Below are 15,434 nucleotides of genomic sequence, written 5' to 3' on the forward strand. Positions count from 1 at the left end.
TGTTTGATGGGTGTTCCACTGGGGTCTGACTCCCTTTATAGACAGATGTTCTCAAGAGAACTATGCAGGCCCTCGGGGGTGGGCATGTGAGGAAGAAGGTTTCAAAGTGTTTCTGGGATTTGTTTTAATCAGGTATGGTAGGACACGCGGATATGAAAATGACCATCATGAAGTAAGACGTTATACTCACAGAGCCATAGAAACAGGAGGCACGCCCTGCAGGGCAGCCCCAGGGCCAGTCAGGAGGCAGCAGTGAGGGGAAAGCGTGGGTGAGACTATTGAGGTTTTCGCGGGAAGGAATGGACAAGGCAGTGTCGGCAGGGTAGCCAGGTTTAGGATTGGCTAGTGTGAATAATTCTGGCAGGCTCTGAGGCATAGGGACTGCCTCTGGTTTTCTGATACCTGGCCCTGGGATGGTTAGGGTAGGGGGTGCGAGGAGGGGGATGGTGTCCTGTCAATGAGGAGGTGGTTGAGGGTGTGGGCTCTGATTGGTTGGTTTGCACATGAAAGGCATGCTTGCAGGACAGTTGTTTGCTGACTAGGTATTAGCAAGGCACCAGGTGCCAGAGCATCAGAAATACAGAAAATAAGAAAATACCAGCTGGGCACGGTGGCTCACACCTGTAATCCCAGCACTTTGGGAGACTGAGGCGGGATGATCTCTTGAGGTCAGGAGTTCGCAACCAGCCAGGCCAACATGGTGAAACCCCATTGCTACCAGAAAGTACAAAAATTAGATAGGCGTGGTGGCGCACCTGTAGTCCCAGCTACTTGGTAGGCTGAGGCACGAGAATCACTTGAACCCCAGAGGTGGAGGTTGCAGTGAGCTGAGAATGCATGATTGCACTCTGGCCTGAATGACAGAGTGAGACCCTGTCTCAAAAAAAAAAAAAAAAAAAAAAGAAAAGAAAAGAAAACATGGTCAATGCCAAGGGCCAGCCCTGGAACTGGACTCGGCTGTGGGAGATCAGGAGGGAGCGTTTCTGGGAATGATCGCACTCTGTCCTACCTGCCCCGCTCATGTGCTCTTCTGTCCTCTACTCCCAAGGGTGAAGCAGTCAGAGCTGTTCGACAGGTGGAAGAGCCTCCAGATGTGCAAATGGGCGATGAACATCTCTGAGGCCAACCAGTTCAAGTATCTATGATTCGTCTGTCCTCCCTTCTCCTTGTATAGTTCTCCTCACTGCCACCTCTTCCAGTCTCCGTCGTCCTGCAAGGCCCAGCTCTCAGTGGGCATCTTCCCTAGAGCAGGCCCTGACTGGGCTGAGGAATCTGAGCAGTGTGGGGGACTGATTCAACATGCAGGCTGAGGCGGGCACCTTGCCCAGGTGCCGTCTTCCATCTTCTCTCCCTCAGTCCTTGCAGCAGCCTTGCGAGGTTGGTGGTGCCATCTCCAGTACACAGCTGAGGTTCACTGAGGCTATTAGCAGGGAAGCATGTGCCAGTGGTCTCTGGCAGGCCTGTGTGAAGGCGCATTATGCATTCTCTATGGCCTCCTAGTCTTCACCTCCCCTGTCCTGGGGCAGCCACTCTGGCCCAGTGACTTCTCTCCTTCTCAGAGCGCTTGAGTTCTTCCAGCCTCCACGAGACATTTGAGCCCTGCTGCAGATTATTTTATAAATGCTGTCTAACCAAAATGAGCAGATTATAAACTCCCAGAGAGGTAAGAGCTGGATCTTAAAGTTCTCCTGTGGGAACTCAGCACATAACAGATGTCCAAAAATTCTTTTTGATGGATAGTAAACTTTAGGGTCTTCTCTATCTCTAAAATTCTGTGAGCTTATGGGATTATTTTAGTGCAGGTAGACTTTATTTTATGGAGTTGATGTGATCTGGCAATTTGTGTCTATGCTGGATTTCAGCACTCAGGTCCAAGTTTAAATGTACTGAGGAGCTCTAAGCATGAAGGAGTCCTGCACGAGAGATTGTGAAAAGCAAAGATGACTAAGCTTTTTCTTTATAAATCGTTTGTTCCAATTTGCTGCAGCTCCAGACGAAATCTAGAGGTAGAGTAGTAGTTTTAAGAGGCACATTTTCAGAAATGTGAATGTTTAAAGTGATAACACTTCAAGATCCGGTGCCAGAGGCCTCTGAGAGACTACAAAGACCCAGCAAAGGCCTGACAGTAGTTTGCAGAGACTCACCTATCATAAAAAACAGAACATGAGCTTGAGCAAAGTGCTGGGAGAGTAGAGAATAGATCCATAATCTGTGCTGCCAATTGGCCCCTTAGAAACGTTACCGTGCACACTGCACAGAGGTGCCCCTGGGGGCGAGTGAGACCTGGCACACTGAGAGTATGGCTGATAAAACACTCAGTCTGGACCAGGTCAGTGAGAAGCAAAAGCCTGTTGTCCAGGCTTAGGACAGAATAGAAGTCTCAGCAATGGACCAGGCGTGGTGGCTCACGCCTATAATCCCAGCACTTTGGGAGGCCAAGGTGGGCGGATCACGAGGTCAGGAGTTCGAGATCAGCCTGGCCAACATGGTGAAACCCTGTCTGTACTAAAAATACAAAGAAATTAGCCAGGCGTGTTGGTGCATGCCTATAGTCCCAGCTACTTGGGAGGCTGAGGCAGGAGAATTGCTTGAACCCAGGAGGTGGAGGTTGCAGTGAGCGGAGATCACGCCAGTGCACTCCAGCCTGGGCAACAGAGCGAGACTCCATCTCAAAAAAAAAAAAAAAAAAGTCTCAGCAGTGGGACTCACATATCTCAGGAAACATGAAGCAACAGGGAAATCATGTGGCAAGAGGAAAACAGGGATGAGTGTGGGAGCCTTTGGCAGGGACAAGACAGCACAGTGCAGGGGTGGAGCTCTGGGCATGAGGGGTGTGGAGCAGTTTCAGGTGTGAGAAAAGGCAGTGACATCAGGCTTTGCCATGCTCTAAGTGAGAAAACCTTCCAGGCTGGTCATTGCCTCCCTTTGCTCTCATTTCAAGCTCATGAAACAATGATGAGATGCTTCATTCAGGCTGGCAGGAACCTGGTGCCATGAGGGAGTGGCAGGTGGGTGTTAGAAGGCAGGCATGAGCATTCCAGTTACAGGAAAGGAATCCTGTAACTGAGGCCTTCTCCCACCCTGCTGCCTACAAATAGGCACGCTGACATTCTGGTTTGTATATCAGTCGCTCATGAGCTTGGTTAGTGTGAGTCAGTCTCCCTCAATAGGAGTGCTCTCCAGTGGGCTGACAAGACTGAGCTTCTGAACTAGCAAAGCTAAAAGGCCCAGATGCTGGTTTGTAATGCCAACCCATGGCCCTGCCTTGCCAGGCCTTTGGCCTCCTCTCTAGGAAGCCTTAAGTTACATTCTGAAACCCAGCTCTCTATAGGAAATTCTGCTCTCTGTGACTGGGAGCCAGCTGGGCTTCCCAGTGAAGTACCTGCAAGAGATGAAATAATCATAATAAAAAATTATAGGCTGGGCATGGTGGTTCACACCTGTAATCCCAGCACTTTGGGAGGCTGAGAGGCTGAAGCAGGTGGATCACCTGAGGTTAGGAGTTCGAGACCAGCCTGGCCAACATGGAGAAACCCTGACTTTACTTAAAAAAAAAAAAAAAAAAATTAGCTGGGCATGGTGGTGCATGCCTGTAATCCCAGCTACTTGGGAGGCTGTGGCAGGAGAATCGCTTGAACCCGGAAGGCGGAGATTGCAGTGAGCAGAGATTGCACCATTGCACTCCAACCTGGGCAACAGAGTAAGACCCTGTCTCAAAAAAAAAAAAAAAAAAAAAAAAAAAAAGATTATAAAACCTTCCTGGCTTTGGCAAGCTGCAATCACAAGTTACAGAGGATTAGAGGTAGAAGAGCCAAGCCTGCATGAAGAAAGTAGGGCCCAGAGAGAGAGACACCTTCCAGTAGCCTCACAACTGGTCGGGGCAGAGCAGAAGCGAGAATCCGGGCCTCTTGACACCAGGACTGCAACCCAAGTTTCCGTGCCAGGCCTGGCTTGGAGCTCTTCGGAAAGCTCCTCCTCACCCTCTGTTAGTGGCCAGGACTTGGGCTCCATGGAGGAGTTCTGTCAGTGCAGACAGGGGCAGCTGGGTGGGGCTTCATGGAAAGAAACCTGGCCTGGGCCCTGAATGAGTGGCAGAAGGCAGGGGCCTTGGGAGAGGCGTTGAAAAGGGAGGGGACAGCATGAGCAGAGGTGCAGGGTGGGTGCGAGCCTGGGAATGAGTGGGCAGGAGAGGCCTTGGCTCCATGTACGGTGGGGGTGAGCGTGGAGATGGGTGGGCAGGAGAGGCCTCGGCTCCACCCCTCTATTCTTCTTGAGGCTGTGCTCTGCCCTGCATCATGTGTTTCCCGCCTGTCTCCCTGCCTGGCAGGTCCACTCTGTCCAGGTGCTGCAACGCCCCTGCCTTTCTCTTCACCACCCAGAAGAACACTCCCCTGGGGACAAAGCTCAAGTATGAGGTGGACACCAGCGGCATCTATCACATCAACCAGGAGATTTTCCGCATGTTTCCCAAGGTGCTGCTTTGGGCAGGGGCGGTCTGGGTGAGGCGAGGGAGCCGGGCCCTGTAGCCCTCCGTGGCAATGTCCCTGGGGTTTTTCATGGTTCACTCACTGTCCTCTGGACTCAGTCGTCTTGGTCCTGGTTGACCAGTTGTCTGAGGTGCAGTAGCCCACCCTCTGGGTTTCTTTGGGGGTTCTGAGAACCATGAATGCCAACTGGCTATGATTTGAGTGACTTTTGGCGAGAAAGTGACTAGAAAATTCTGAGTATTGCATTACTTGCAGAGGATATCCTGCAGATATGGGAGAGAATGACGACACATTTGTCCCCTACCTGAGGTAGGCACACGAGCGAAAACACATGCAGAGGTTGTGAGCACAAGAATGAACCACCCAGTGCAGATCTAGACTCTGAAAGGTTCAGCTCCCTGGATGACCATGGGCAGATATTTTGTCTTTCAAAACCTCAGTCTTCTTATTTGTAACACCGGGGTTTGAACTATGAATAGATTTGGCTGATTATAACAGAATATCTAAAATATCAGAGACTTAATCAAGATAGATATTTATTTTTTTCCTTTCACATAAAAGAGTTCTGGAGGTAGGCGGTGCAGGGCTGGCACGGTGGCTCCCTGGTCATGGAGGACCACAAAATGAGTGAGCCACAGACCTGAATGGTTTAGTTCACTGACCTTGGCCACTGAGAACCGCAGTGAGTGAGCCACAGATGTGAAATGTTCAGATCACTGATGCTGTGCACCTGCAATCACCTGGGCTGACTGTTGGTGCAGACTCACTGCACTAGTCTCAGAGAAGGGGCACTGGAACCTGCACTTTCAGCCAGTTGTGGCAATTACCCAGGTGTGGTGGCGTATGGACTCTGAAGAGGAGGAAGGTTGCATGGGTGTGTTCATAACCACATCCAGGAGAGCTCTGGGCCCGGGACAGCACTTAGTGAATGTAGTTTATAGAAATTCTGAGTGGGGGCATGTGGAGGTCTTTTTGGATGAAATCTGAAGGCCTTGGCTGCCTTGCTTCTTGGCTGAGTGTGAAACAAAGCCCAGAGTTCCCTGCATTCTGTGACTGGTACCAGAGTGTATAGGTAAGACTCATGCATTCTGGGGATGTGGGGGAGGAGCTGAAGGTGAGCAGTGTCAAATGTGTTCTCACTCACTGTGGCCCTAAGGGAGGATGGTATTGAGCAACCTTTACAAGGTGGGTCTTACAAGGCCTGGAACATGAGGCTGGTGACAGCAGGTGACTTGCATCTCACGCAGGTAATGCCAGTGGGTGTAACAAAACTTAGTATGACATACAGATCCAAGGAGAGCCGGGGTATGGACCACTGAAGCCCAGGGACAGACAGCAGTGCTCACCAGACATTCTCCAGAACGCACCAGGCAGTAACTGTTTTAGGATTTGCAGTTCATAGTCTCTCTGTCACTGCTACTCACCTCTGTCATTCTAGCACAAAGCAGCCACAGACATGAGTAAACAAATGAGAGTAGCTATGTTCCAGTAACACTTTCAATCTTATTAGATGCCGAAATTGGAATTTTACATAGTTTTCATGTATCACAAAATCGTTTCTTCTTTGGGTTGTTTCCAACCACTTAAAAATATAAAATCCATTCCTGGCTTGCAAGTTACACAAAAACAGACGGTAAGCCAGATGTGGCCCATGGGCTATATGTAGTTCGCTTGTCCCTGAATTAAAGCAATGTGACATAGAATCACATTTCCTGAACTTCCCTAAATATAAGTGTCTCTTTGTGTTTGTAAAAAATTCAGCTTCCCAGCCTCCTATCTGTGAGACTGTGATTCTGTGGTGCTGGGATGGAGCCCAGAAATTTATATTTTCAGAAAGTATCCCAGGTAGTTCTTAACTTACAGAAGTTTAGGAAACACCCATATAGAACATAATAAACTTTTGATGATTTTTCTGAACATGACTGTTTGTTTTTTTTTTTTTTCCTCTCTCGTACAAGTCTAATAGTGCAGTTTACTCACCCACTGGCTGTGAGATGCCCCTGTTTTCCCTGTCTTGGCTCACTGGGCCTGTCCATCCAGAGAAAATGGACCATGAATAAGGACAGTCTCCCACAGAAGTCCCCCTTAATTTTAGCTTGATTCCTGATGGTCCCAGGGCAGCGTGATTCTCCACGAGACCCCGCCTGGCTGCTGGTCCCACCTGAAGCACAGGCTACAGGCCTGGCCCCATTTCGTGCAGGACTGCCAGTTGCTGTGTGCCAGGAGCAAAGCTGCCCAGCAGGCCCTGGGCATCAGGGATGGGAGTGGCCTTTGGGGCCATCTAATAGTAACAAGACTCTTGATCACTCTTCCCATCTGTAAAGTGGAAAGCCGCTTTCCTCCCACATTCCCCACAAGGCTGCCTCTTGGGGCCAGGAGCTAACAGGGGTAGGTGTGCTTGCAGAGGTGAGAGTCGCAGGTGGAGGCAGGGGGTGGCTTGGCTCTGACAGCTTTGCCTTTGCCTCCCCCAGGACATGCCCTACTACCGATCCCAGTTTAAGAAGTGTGCTGTGGTGGGCAACGGAGGCATCCTGAAGAACAGCCGCTGCGGGAGGGAGATCAACAGCGCCGACTTCGTCTTCCGGTAAAAGAAACCCTGGCACTGCCCTTGCCACTACCCCGTGGCCCTCCTCCTCCATATTCTTCCCCGGTGCCCTAATGCTACCCTTTAAGCAAGTAATCCCCACTCCCCACCCCTGCAGACCCTCAGGTCTGGGATATCCCTTCTTCTCTCCAGCCCCAACCCTTTGGGGAAGTCGTTAAACTCCCAGGTCCTCAGTGTCCACATCTGCACAATGGGAGCTATGTTAAGAGCAAAGGGCATCACAGATTTGAAGGCACTGAGGACTCAGGAGCTTGCAGCTGTGTCGGGAGGTCGTCTGGGCGCCATCATCTTGGGTGGGTGCTACCCTTCCAGAAGCACTGGTGGAACCAGGGCACCCTTGTGGCAGACACCAATATTGGCTTCAACTAAGCCAGAGACTGGTCCTTGCACTTCTTCCTTACATAAAGCCCCACTCTTATCTCTTAGTGAATCTTCATGTATATCTTTAGCCTGGGTGAAGAAGGTGGGTTGAAAATAAGAGCTTAAAGCAAACAGACTTGGGTTGAGTCTGCAGTGGGGTCGCAGGAAGCATGGATCCACAATCATCGGGCCACTCATTACGTGTCAGGTTGGGGAGGGTAGAGCAGGTTTGGTGTGATTTGAGGTCCTAAAATAAAGGGACTTCTGCATATTTTGGGTTCTTGGATGTCCAACCCCAGCCTCTATCTCTAGAAGAAGGAAGACTTGGGCACCCTGCGTCACCTGCTGTCGCAGACGGAGTGTGAGAGACACACCTCTCTGTGATCTGGAGTCTGCCCACGTGCTCCCTGTGGATGCCTAGTCGAGTCCAGCTTTGAAGGTTAAGCTTCCTCCAACACCGAAATCTCTGGCCCTCACTGAATCCTTAGCCCAGCCACATTCCTGCCAGGGGAGGCAGGGAAAGCCTCTTTCAAGATGGTCTTTTGAGGAGAAGCCAAGGTCTATGGGGTCTCCCTGAACTTTGATCCAGGCTCCAGCATTGCTAGGCATATGACCTCAGGAATGTCATGTCATCCTTCTGGGCCTTGTTTTCCTCATCTGCAAAATGGGGGTAAGGATAGCAGCTCCATCAGTTTTGGGATTAAATGACATAATGATTGTATAACTCTTAGTACCTCCAGCACTGGACACACCATTAGAGCCCAGTTAATGCCAGCAACTGCCCCCCAGGTCCTGTTCCCTCTGGCTGGAATGCTGTCTCCCCAGCCCCTGCATCCTGCTTTGCCAACTGCCACTTGTCCTTCCAAGCTTAGCTCAAGAATCACCCACTCCTTCCCTGGCTAAACCCACTTGCACTCTTTTCTGGGCTCCCACGGAACCTGGTGTCCAGCTCTCATGTGGCCTTTAACACCCAGCCCTATAACCAGGGACCCGCTAAGTGGTCTCACTCTTGCAGATTGGAAACACACAGAGAACTTCTGTTTACAGTAACTGATATAATTGGCACAACATAACTACTCAGAAAAATGAGTCTTCAATGAAGGAATGAAGGCGTGAATGAAAGAATGGACTTAAGTGATTTTCAGGGCTAAGAAGTGGAGTGTATAGTGGTTCTGTCCACAGGCTCTGAAGCTGGGGAGCCTGGTTTGAGTTAGAAAAAGCTGTGTTACTTTGCATAAGTTACCTAGCCACTACACCTTTATCTCCTAAAATGAAAGATGAGGATGATAATAGTACCTACCCGTTGGGGTCAGTATGAGGAATAAATGAATTAATGTTTAAAATCTTCAAACAATGCGGGACACATACTAAGTTTTATTATAATGAAAATGTTATTTTAAAATATTCCTCTCATTTTACAGATGAAAAACAATTTTTTGGGAGGGGATGATATTCCTTGCTAGGGTCATGGGGGCTAGTCATAGTCAGAAATGGGATATAGTTCTGGTCTTGCATTCTTTCTGTGATATCACATCATTTCCCTAGCTTGATCATATGACAGTAAGCGTCTCCCTCAAAGGGGCTAGTCTCTTGTCCCACCACCTAAGATCTGTTAAGATCTGTGAGAGCACACAGCTGTGTTTGCTAGTTTTGGAAATGCTGTGTGCCCTTCCGTTCTCATCGTCATCATCATCAGAGCAGTGCGGCAGCAGCAAAGCCTTGCTGGGTGCTTGTATGTGCATGCCAAGATGCCCTGAGACTCCATCCTGTTCTAGGCATGTCCACACTAGATGCCATTGTACTGGGAACGAGACCTGGGCTTGGAGTCAGGCCCGTCCTCCGCCCTGCCTTGACCCTCTGAATGCCTAGTTTCTCATTTGCAACACAGGGAGCCTAATATCTGCCACCCGAGGTTATTGATGGCTCATATAATCCTGTGAAAGTTCCTGGCATGCCACAGATGCTCAAAAAAAATGGCAATTGACTGTAGACACCCCCGACTCCCCCGCTCAATCTTTAACGATAATATAAAACCTGCCTTTCATAGTGGTCTGATAGACAGGGGTGTGGTTGGATCATAAAGTAGGTGAAAGTCATAGTCCTGTTATAGAGGGTTCTTCTGCACAGTTATTCCTTAAACCCATGGCTTTCCCTTGACGAAGGGCCACATTCTTCACATGGCCCACCGTCCCTTATAGTCTGGCCCCTTCTTCCCTCTCTGCCCTCAGCTTGTACCATTCCCACCTTGCCTGTGCTCCAGTCACCAGGCCACAGTCACTCCTGGGTGCTTCATGTTCTCATCTACCACAGGACCTTTGCACAGGACCTGTGTCTGGAATGCTCATGAGTTCCACGTTCACCCAGCTAACACCTGCTTATTTCAAAATTTATTATTCATCCACTCATTATGTAGTGTTTGATATGAAGAATGTTTGCACCACCTAAGTATGAAGCAAAACAATAAGATGAATATTTGTAGAACAACCACTTGATTTAAGAAGTTGAATGTTTGTATCGAGCCTTTGTATCAACTGATGTGCTCCTTCCCATTCTACCTCTGTTTCCCCCAAGAGGTGTCGCTACCCTGAATTGAGTACTTAATCATTCTCTCATTGTTAAAAATTGTTTTGTCATATATAGATGTACCCCTGGCAATGTATTGTTAAACTATGTTTGTTTGGGGCTGTATTCGTTTCCTATTGCTGCTATAAAAAAAATACTACCAAATTAGTGGTTTAAACAACACAGATTTTATTATCTTACAGTCTTGGAGGTCAGAAGTCTCACTGGACTAAAATCAAGGTGTCTGCAGAACTGCATTCCCTTCTGGGGGCTCTCAGGGAGAATTCGTTTCCTTTTTCAGCTCCTAGAAGCTCCTTGTAGTCCTTGGCTCATGGCAGAGCCCACAGTGGAGTATCTTCCAGTCTCTTTCTTTGACTCCAATTCTGTTGCCACGTATTTTCTTCTTCTCCCTGGTTGTCATATCACCTCTTATAAATACACTTGTGATGACACTGGACTCCCCCAGATAACTCAGGGCAATGACTCCATCTCAAGATCCTAAACTTAATTGCAGCTGCAGAGTCCCTTCTGCCACATAAGGCTGCATAGTCACAGGTTCCAGGGATTAGGACGTGGACACCTTTGGGGGCTATTACTCTTCCTACTATGGGGCTTTCTACAAATGGTGGTGACTTGCTTTTGCATGCAATATGTGTTGCATTTCTAAGATGCATCTTTGAATATATCCCATGTTTATTTAGCCTTTCTCCTGCCACAGGACTTTTGCTCACTTCCTCCTTCAGACCTCAGCTCAAGCATTGCTTCCTCAGGGAAGCCTTGGCTCTCTAGAAAAGGAGATGCTCCCCTGCCACCTGTCCTCTGAAAGCCATAATCCCATCCTCCAGAGGTCCAGGGACTATCCAAGCTTGTAACTGCATTTTACATCTGGTGGTTTATCTGCCCCATGTGTCTGGAACTTCAGCAAGGCCTGTTGGCTGTCCCAGTGCCTGATAAGGAGCAGAAGAACGACTGTCTTACCACCTGGCCACAGAGAACCTGCCTAGCTGGTTGCTGTTGCATCCCTCTGCCCACATGATCACCATCCCTCCCCTCCCCTTGCGCCTTCCCCAGCCCGACCTATTGAATGACTGACCACCTTGGGCTGCCTCTTCTCTTCTGCAGGTGCAACCTGCCCCCCATCTCAGAGAAGTATACCATGGACGTGGGGGTGAAGACGGATGTGGTCACTGTGAACCCCAGCATCATCACAGAGAGGTCAGTGGCCCTCTTTCTAGAGCTGCACTGTCCAAAATGTTAGCCAGTAGTCACATGCAGCTACTGGGCACTGGAAGTGTGGCTAGTCCAGATGGAGATGTGCTGGCTGTGAGTGTAAAACACACACTGGGTTTCAAAGACTTAATACAAAAGCAGGATAACGTCTAATTAACTTGTTATATTAATTACATGTTGAAGTAATAGTATTTTCGAAATAGTGGGTTAAAGAAAATACAAAAACTTCACCCATTTCTATTTTTTCACATGTGCTTACTCGGACATGGTTAAATTCCATATGTGGCCTGCATTATTTCTTTTGGACAGTGCTGGTCTACACCACCTTCACCTAGAGATGGGCGGGAGAGCTTTCCAGGGTGTGACCAGGGCAGGCAGCTCCCTACCTGGCTGTGTCCAGGTGGTACTGGGGAGAAGCTCACACTGAGATCTCAGCTCCCCTCCTGGCTCCCCTCCTCTCATCTCCCACTGTCCCCTCCTCTTATATGTCCTCTGACTTGGTTGGTGTCCAGGGCTAGGGTTTCAACACTTCCCCTAAAACCTTCCGGATGAACTTTCACAGAGGAACTGCATGCTGCAGGTGTGCGAGAATGCATCGATGCTGCTGCCCACCTTCTACAACACGCGCAACACGGATGTGTCCATCCGTGTCAAGTACGTGCTGGATGACTTTGAGTCACCCAAGCTGTCTACGACTTCCACCCGCAGTACCTGGTCAGTGTGTCGCGCTACTGGCTCAGCCTGGGGGTGTGAACCAAGCACATCAGCACTGGCCTCACTGTGGCCACCGCAGCACTGGAGCTCTATGGGGTTCATCTGGACGGTTTTAGGGGAATTGTTGAAACCCTAGCCCTGGGCATAGTCACACCAACCAGGTCAGAGGACATGTAAGAGGAGGGGACAGTGGGAGATGAGAGGAGGGGGTCATTGAATTGGATCAGATGCCCAGGGAACAGCTATTAAGGGGCGAGAAGAGACAGAAAAGTCACCGAGTGAAGGAGTGCTCAGAGACGAGAGAGAGGGCCCAAGAGGGGAGGCTGCTTAATGTAAAGAAATGGGGCCAGGCATGGTGTCTCATGCCTATAACCACAGCGCTTTGGGAGGCTGAGGCCGGAGTGTGGCTTGCGGCCAGGAGTTGGAGACTAGCTTGGGCAACATCGCAAGTCCCTGGTCTCTACAAAAAATTAAAATAAAAAAAAAATAGCCAAGTATTGTGATGCACACCTGTAGTCTCAGCTACTCAGGAGGCTGAGGTGGGGGGATTGTTTGAGCCCAGGATTTCGAGGCTGCAATGAGCTATGATTGCACCACTGCACTCCAGCCTGCATGACAGAGCAAGACCCTGTGTCTAAAAACAACACACTAGTGTGTGAGAGAGAAACGGAGGCTGCAGGAGAAGAAGCTTCTGAGCCAGGACAGGCAGCCGCATATGGGATTCGTTCCTGGGGATCTTGAGGATGACAGTACAGGTGAATGGAGTGAGGCCTCTAGAGCAAGCCTCCACTCCGGCAACCACTTCCCTGATGAGCCTCCCTTGGGCCACCCTCATCCTTTTGGGTTCAGCATTGCCCTGCCCCCTGCAGCCACACCCTGGATATCTGTCCCTTTGGATCCCAACTGCCCTCTCCTGCACCCACTTACAGAAACTCAGCTGCCCATGAGAGAGGTCTCATCTTCATCTGCACAGGTGCGTGAGGTGTCAGGAGGCAGGTGGCCTGATAAGTCCCTTCCGTCCTTTGTAAAGCCCCAGGGTGCAAGGGGTGGGGAAGCGAGGGGCGTCGGGGCACAGAGGAGTGGGCGCTCACCTCTCACTCGCGCCCTGCGCAGGTTCCACAAGCTGGAGAAGTGGCGGCGGCCGTTCTACCGCGTGCTGCAGGTGTATGAGAACGCGTCGGTGCTGCTGCCCGCCTTCTACAACACGCGCAACACCGACGTGTCCATCCGCGTCAAGTACGTGCTGGACGACTTCGAGTCGCCGCAGGCTGTCTACTACTTCCACCCACAGTACCTGGTCAACGTGTCGCGCTACTGGCTCAGCCTGGGCGTGCGAGCCAAGCGCATCAGCACTGGCCTCATTCTGGCCACTGCGGCGCTGGAGCTCTGTGAGGAGGTGCACCTCTTCGGCTTCTGGGCCTTCCCCATGAACCCCTCGGGCCTCTACATCACTCACCACTACTATGACAACGTCAAGCCGCGTCCCGGCTTCCACGCCATGCCCTCCGAGATCTTCAACTTCCTGCACTTGCACAGCCGAGGCATCCTCCGCGTGCACACGGGCACCTGCAGCTGCTGCTGATGGCGGCTCACCAGGCTGTCCGGCAAGCGGTGCATTCTCTCCTGCTGTCCCTACCGGTTGAACTGGGAGTCCTGAACCGGGCAGCGTGGGGACCTGGCGTTCAGACTGCCTCTCCCTCCGTAGTTCAGTTCTGTACTTGGATACTGGGGTGGGGAGGCAGGTTTGGGAACCGGGGCAGAATCAGCTCTGTGCTGAGCCTCCTGGCCTGGCCCCCACCGGTGCATCTGCCCAGTGCCTCCACCTGCCCCGGCTAGCATGCTGCTGGACCATACCCCAAGATCAGGGGCCCTGGGGACTGCAAGTGAATAAAGCACATTTCCACCCAATTTTGTCATCCGAGAGAGAGCACAAACTGCAGACCCTTGTTGCAGCTAAAGGAAGGCCCTACAGAGAATGGAATCAAGGGCAGAGACAGGACACTTCACAGGACACTTGAGCACAGTGAAGATTTTATTCACACTTTTGGTTCCTGAGTTTTATATCGAGGACTCAGCTATGAATTGCTATCTAAATCTCAGAGCTTAGAGGCCAACCCAGTGACTAGACCTTCCAGTGAAGAAAGTGATCTCAAGAGGTCCAGGGACTTAACAGCCAAGCCACACCACCCGACACGTTCTTCCATGACACACAGAGATCTAACGCAAGGCCTGGGTTATGTCTTGGTTGAGACATCACCTGAGAAGCACCACATCCTTTCAGACACATCCTCGGACACACACGCAGTCTTGGTGCCCCCAGGTTCAATCCTACGTTAGTTCTTTTGATGAGAAGGAAATAAACCAAACCAGCCACTTGCACTATGGCTTCCAAGCCAATGTTATTGACTCAATAAGTGCTTAGCGATTGACTTCCTCTTCTGTCTCCCTATTTTCAGCTCCATTTAAACCAGGAGTTATTTATAAAGACCTCTTCTTCTCATGTCTCTGAATCCTGCAGAATCCTGCTGTATCGTGTTCCTCAGTCGGAACCATAGGCTCTGGGCTGGAAAGCACTGACATGTCAGGTGGTGAGCTTAGCAGAGAGAAGCGAGTTGTGGCCTCCGACACCAGCATCACTGAGGCTTCTGCTGGGAAGACGGGACTTCTCACAGCCAAGCCTGGGCTTGGGGCAGTCAGTCGGGCTTAGGCAGAGAGGGGTTCACATGTCATTTCACACCTGAAATTAATTCCCTTTGCTTCTCCCTATGGTGTTTCCACCATAAATGGGACGGTGTCTAAGAGACACTTGGTGAACTGCCTTAGAACTTAGCTTTGTGGAACCATAGGATGTGAGTGCTGGGAGGAGGACTTCAGCCCACCTGCCTGGCTACCTGTCTCCCTCCCTCCTTCCTTTCTACCTCCCTCACTTCCTCTTTTCTTCCTCCCCTTAAACATTTCTGGAAAGCCTATTCTGCTTTGGTCTGTGGTGGGACTTAGGAAGACATGAGGATAAACAAAGGCATTATCTGTATCTTCTGGGGATGCAGGGCCCAGAGACTATAGGCCCAGTCTCACGTGCTGGGTGCTCTGGGAGGGTTAGGAGCTGTGAGAATATAGCAGGGAGTGGCATCTGCTATCCAGTCACCTCATTTGACAGGCCCCTTGGCTGAGCCAGTCAGGGATGAGGAGAGCGCAGGCTTTACCCCAGGCTTCCAGGCTCCTGATCCAGGGCTCCATTCTTGGCCAAACCTTTGTGTCTTGGCTTGTGCTTCCTGTGGTGGGTTGTTGTGGAGCCTGTGCCCTGTACACAACACTGTTCTCAATGCTGACTCTCACCTGCATTCTGAGCTCTGGTCCTGGTTGGGAAAACCTCAGGTGGCTCCGAGCCTCAGTCTGTTTAGCCAAGGGGATGAAATGAGCCCAAACACCTGCTAAACCAGGAAGAACTGCAAAGGACAGTGGATGGTTATTAACTT

At 50.4% G+C, this 15,434-nt stretch overlaps 1 protein-coding gene across 2 annotated transcripts in view; it reads left to right on the plus strand.

The window, feature by feature from the left end:
- Positions 1-14,925, plus strand: part of ST8SIA5 (ST8 alpha-N-acetyl-neuraminide alpha-2,8-sialyltransferase 5) — an 89,876-nt gene extending 74,951 nt beyond the window's left edge. The window contains exons 4-8 of one of the 2 annotated variants that reach the window (XM_015121872.3): positions 1,049-1,135; positions 4,328-4,472; positions 6,959-7,071; positions 11,137-11,229; positions 13,072-14,925. In XM_015121872.3, coding sequence (XP_014977358.1) covers positions 1,049-1,135; positions 4,328-4,472; positions 6,959-7,071; positions 11,137-11,229; positions 13,072-13,540 — 907 coding nt within the window. In that variant the 3' untranslated portion in view covers positions 13,541-14,925. The remainder of the gene's footprint in view (positions 1-1,048; positions 1,136-4,327; positions 4,473-6,958; positions 7,072-11,136; positions 11,230-13,071) is intronic. The other variant, NM_001083950.1, reaches the window with a different exon arrangement.
- Positions 14,926-15,434: the final 509 nt, after the last annotated feature.

The sequence above is a fragment of the Macaca mulatta genome, chromosome 18 (assembly GCF_049350105.2).
Source record: "Macaca mulatta isolate MMU2019108-1 chromosome 18, T2T-MMU8v2.0, whole genome shotgun sequence".
Taxonomy (NCBI): Eukaryota; Metazoa; Chordata; class Mammalia; order Primates; family Cercopithecidae; genus Macaca; species Macaca mulatta.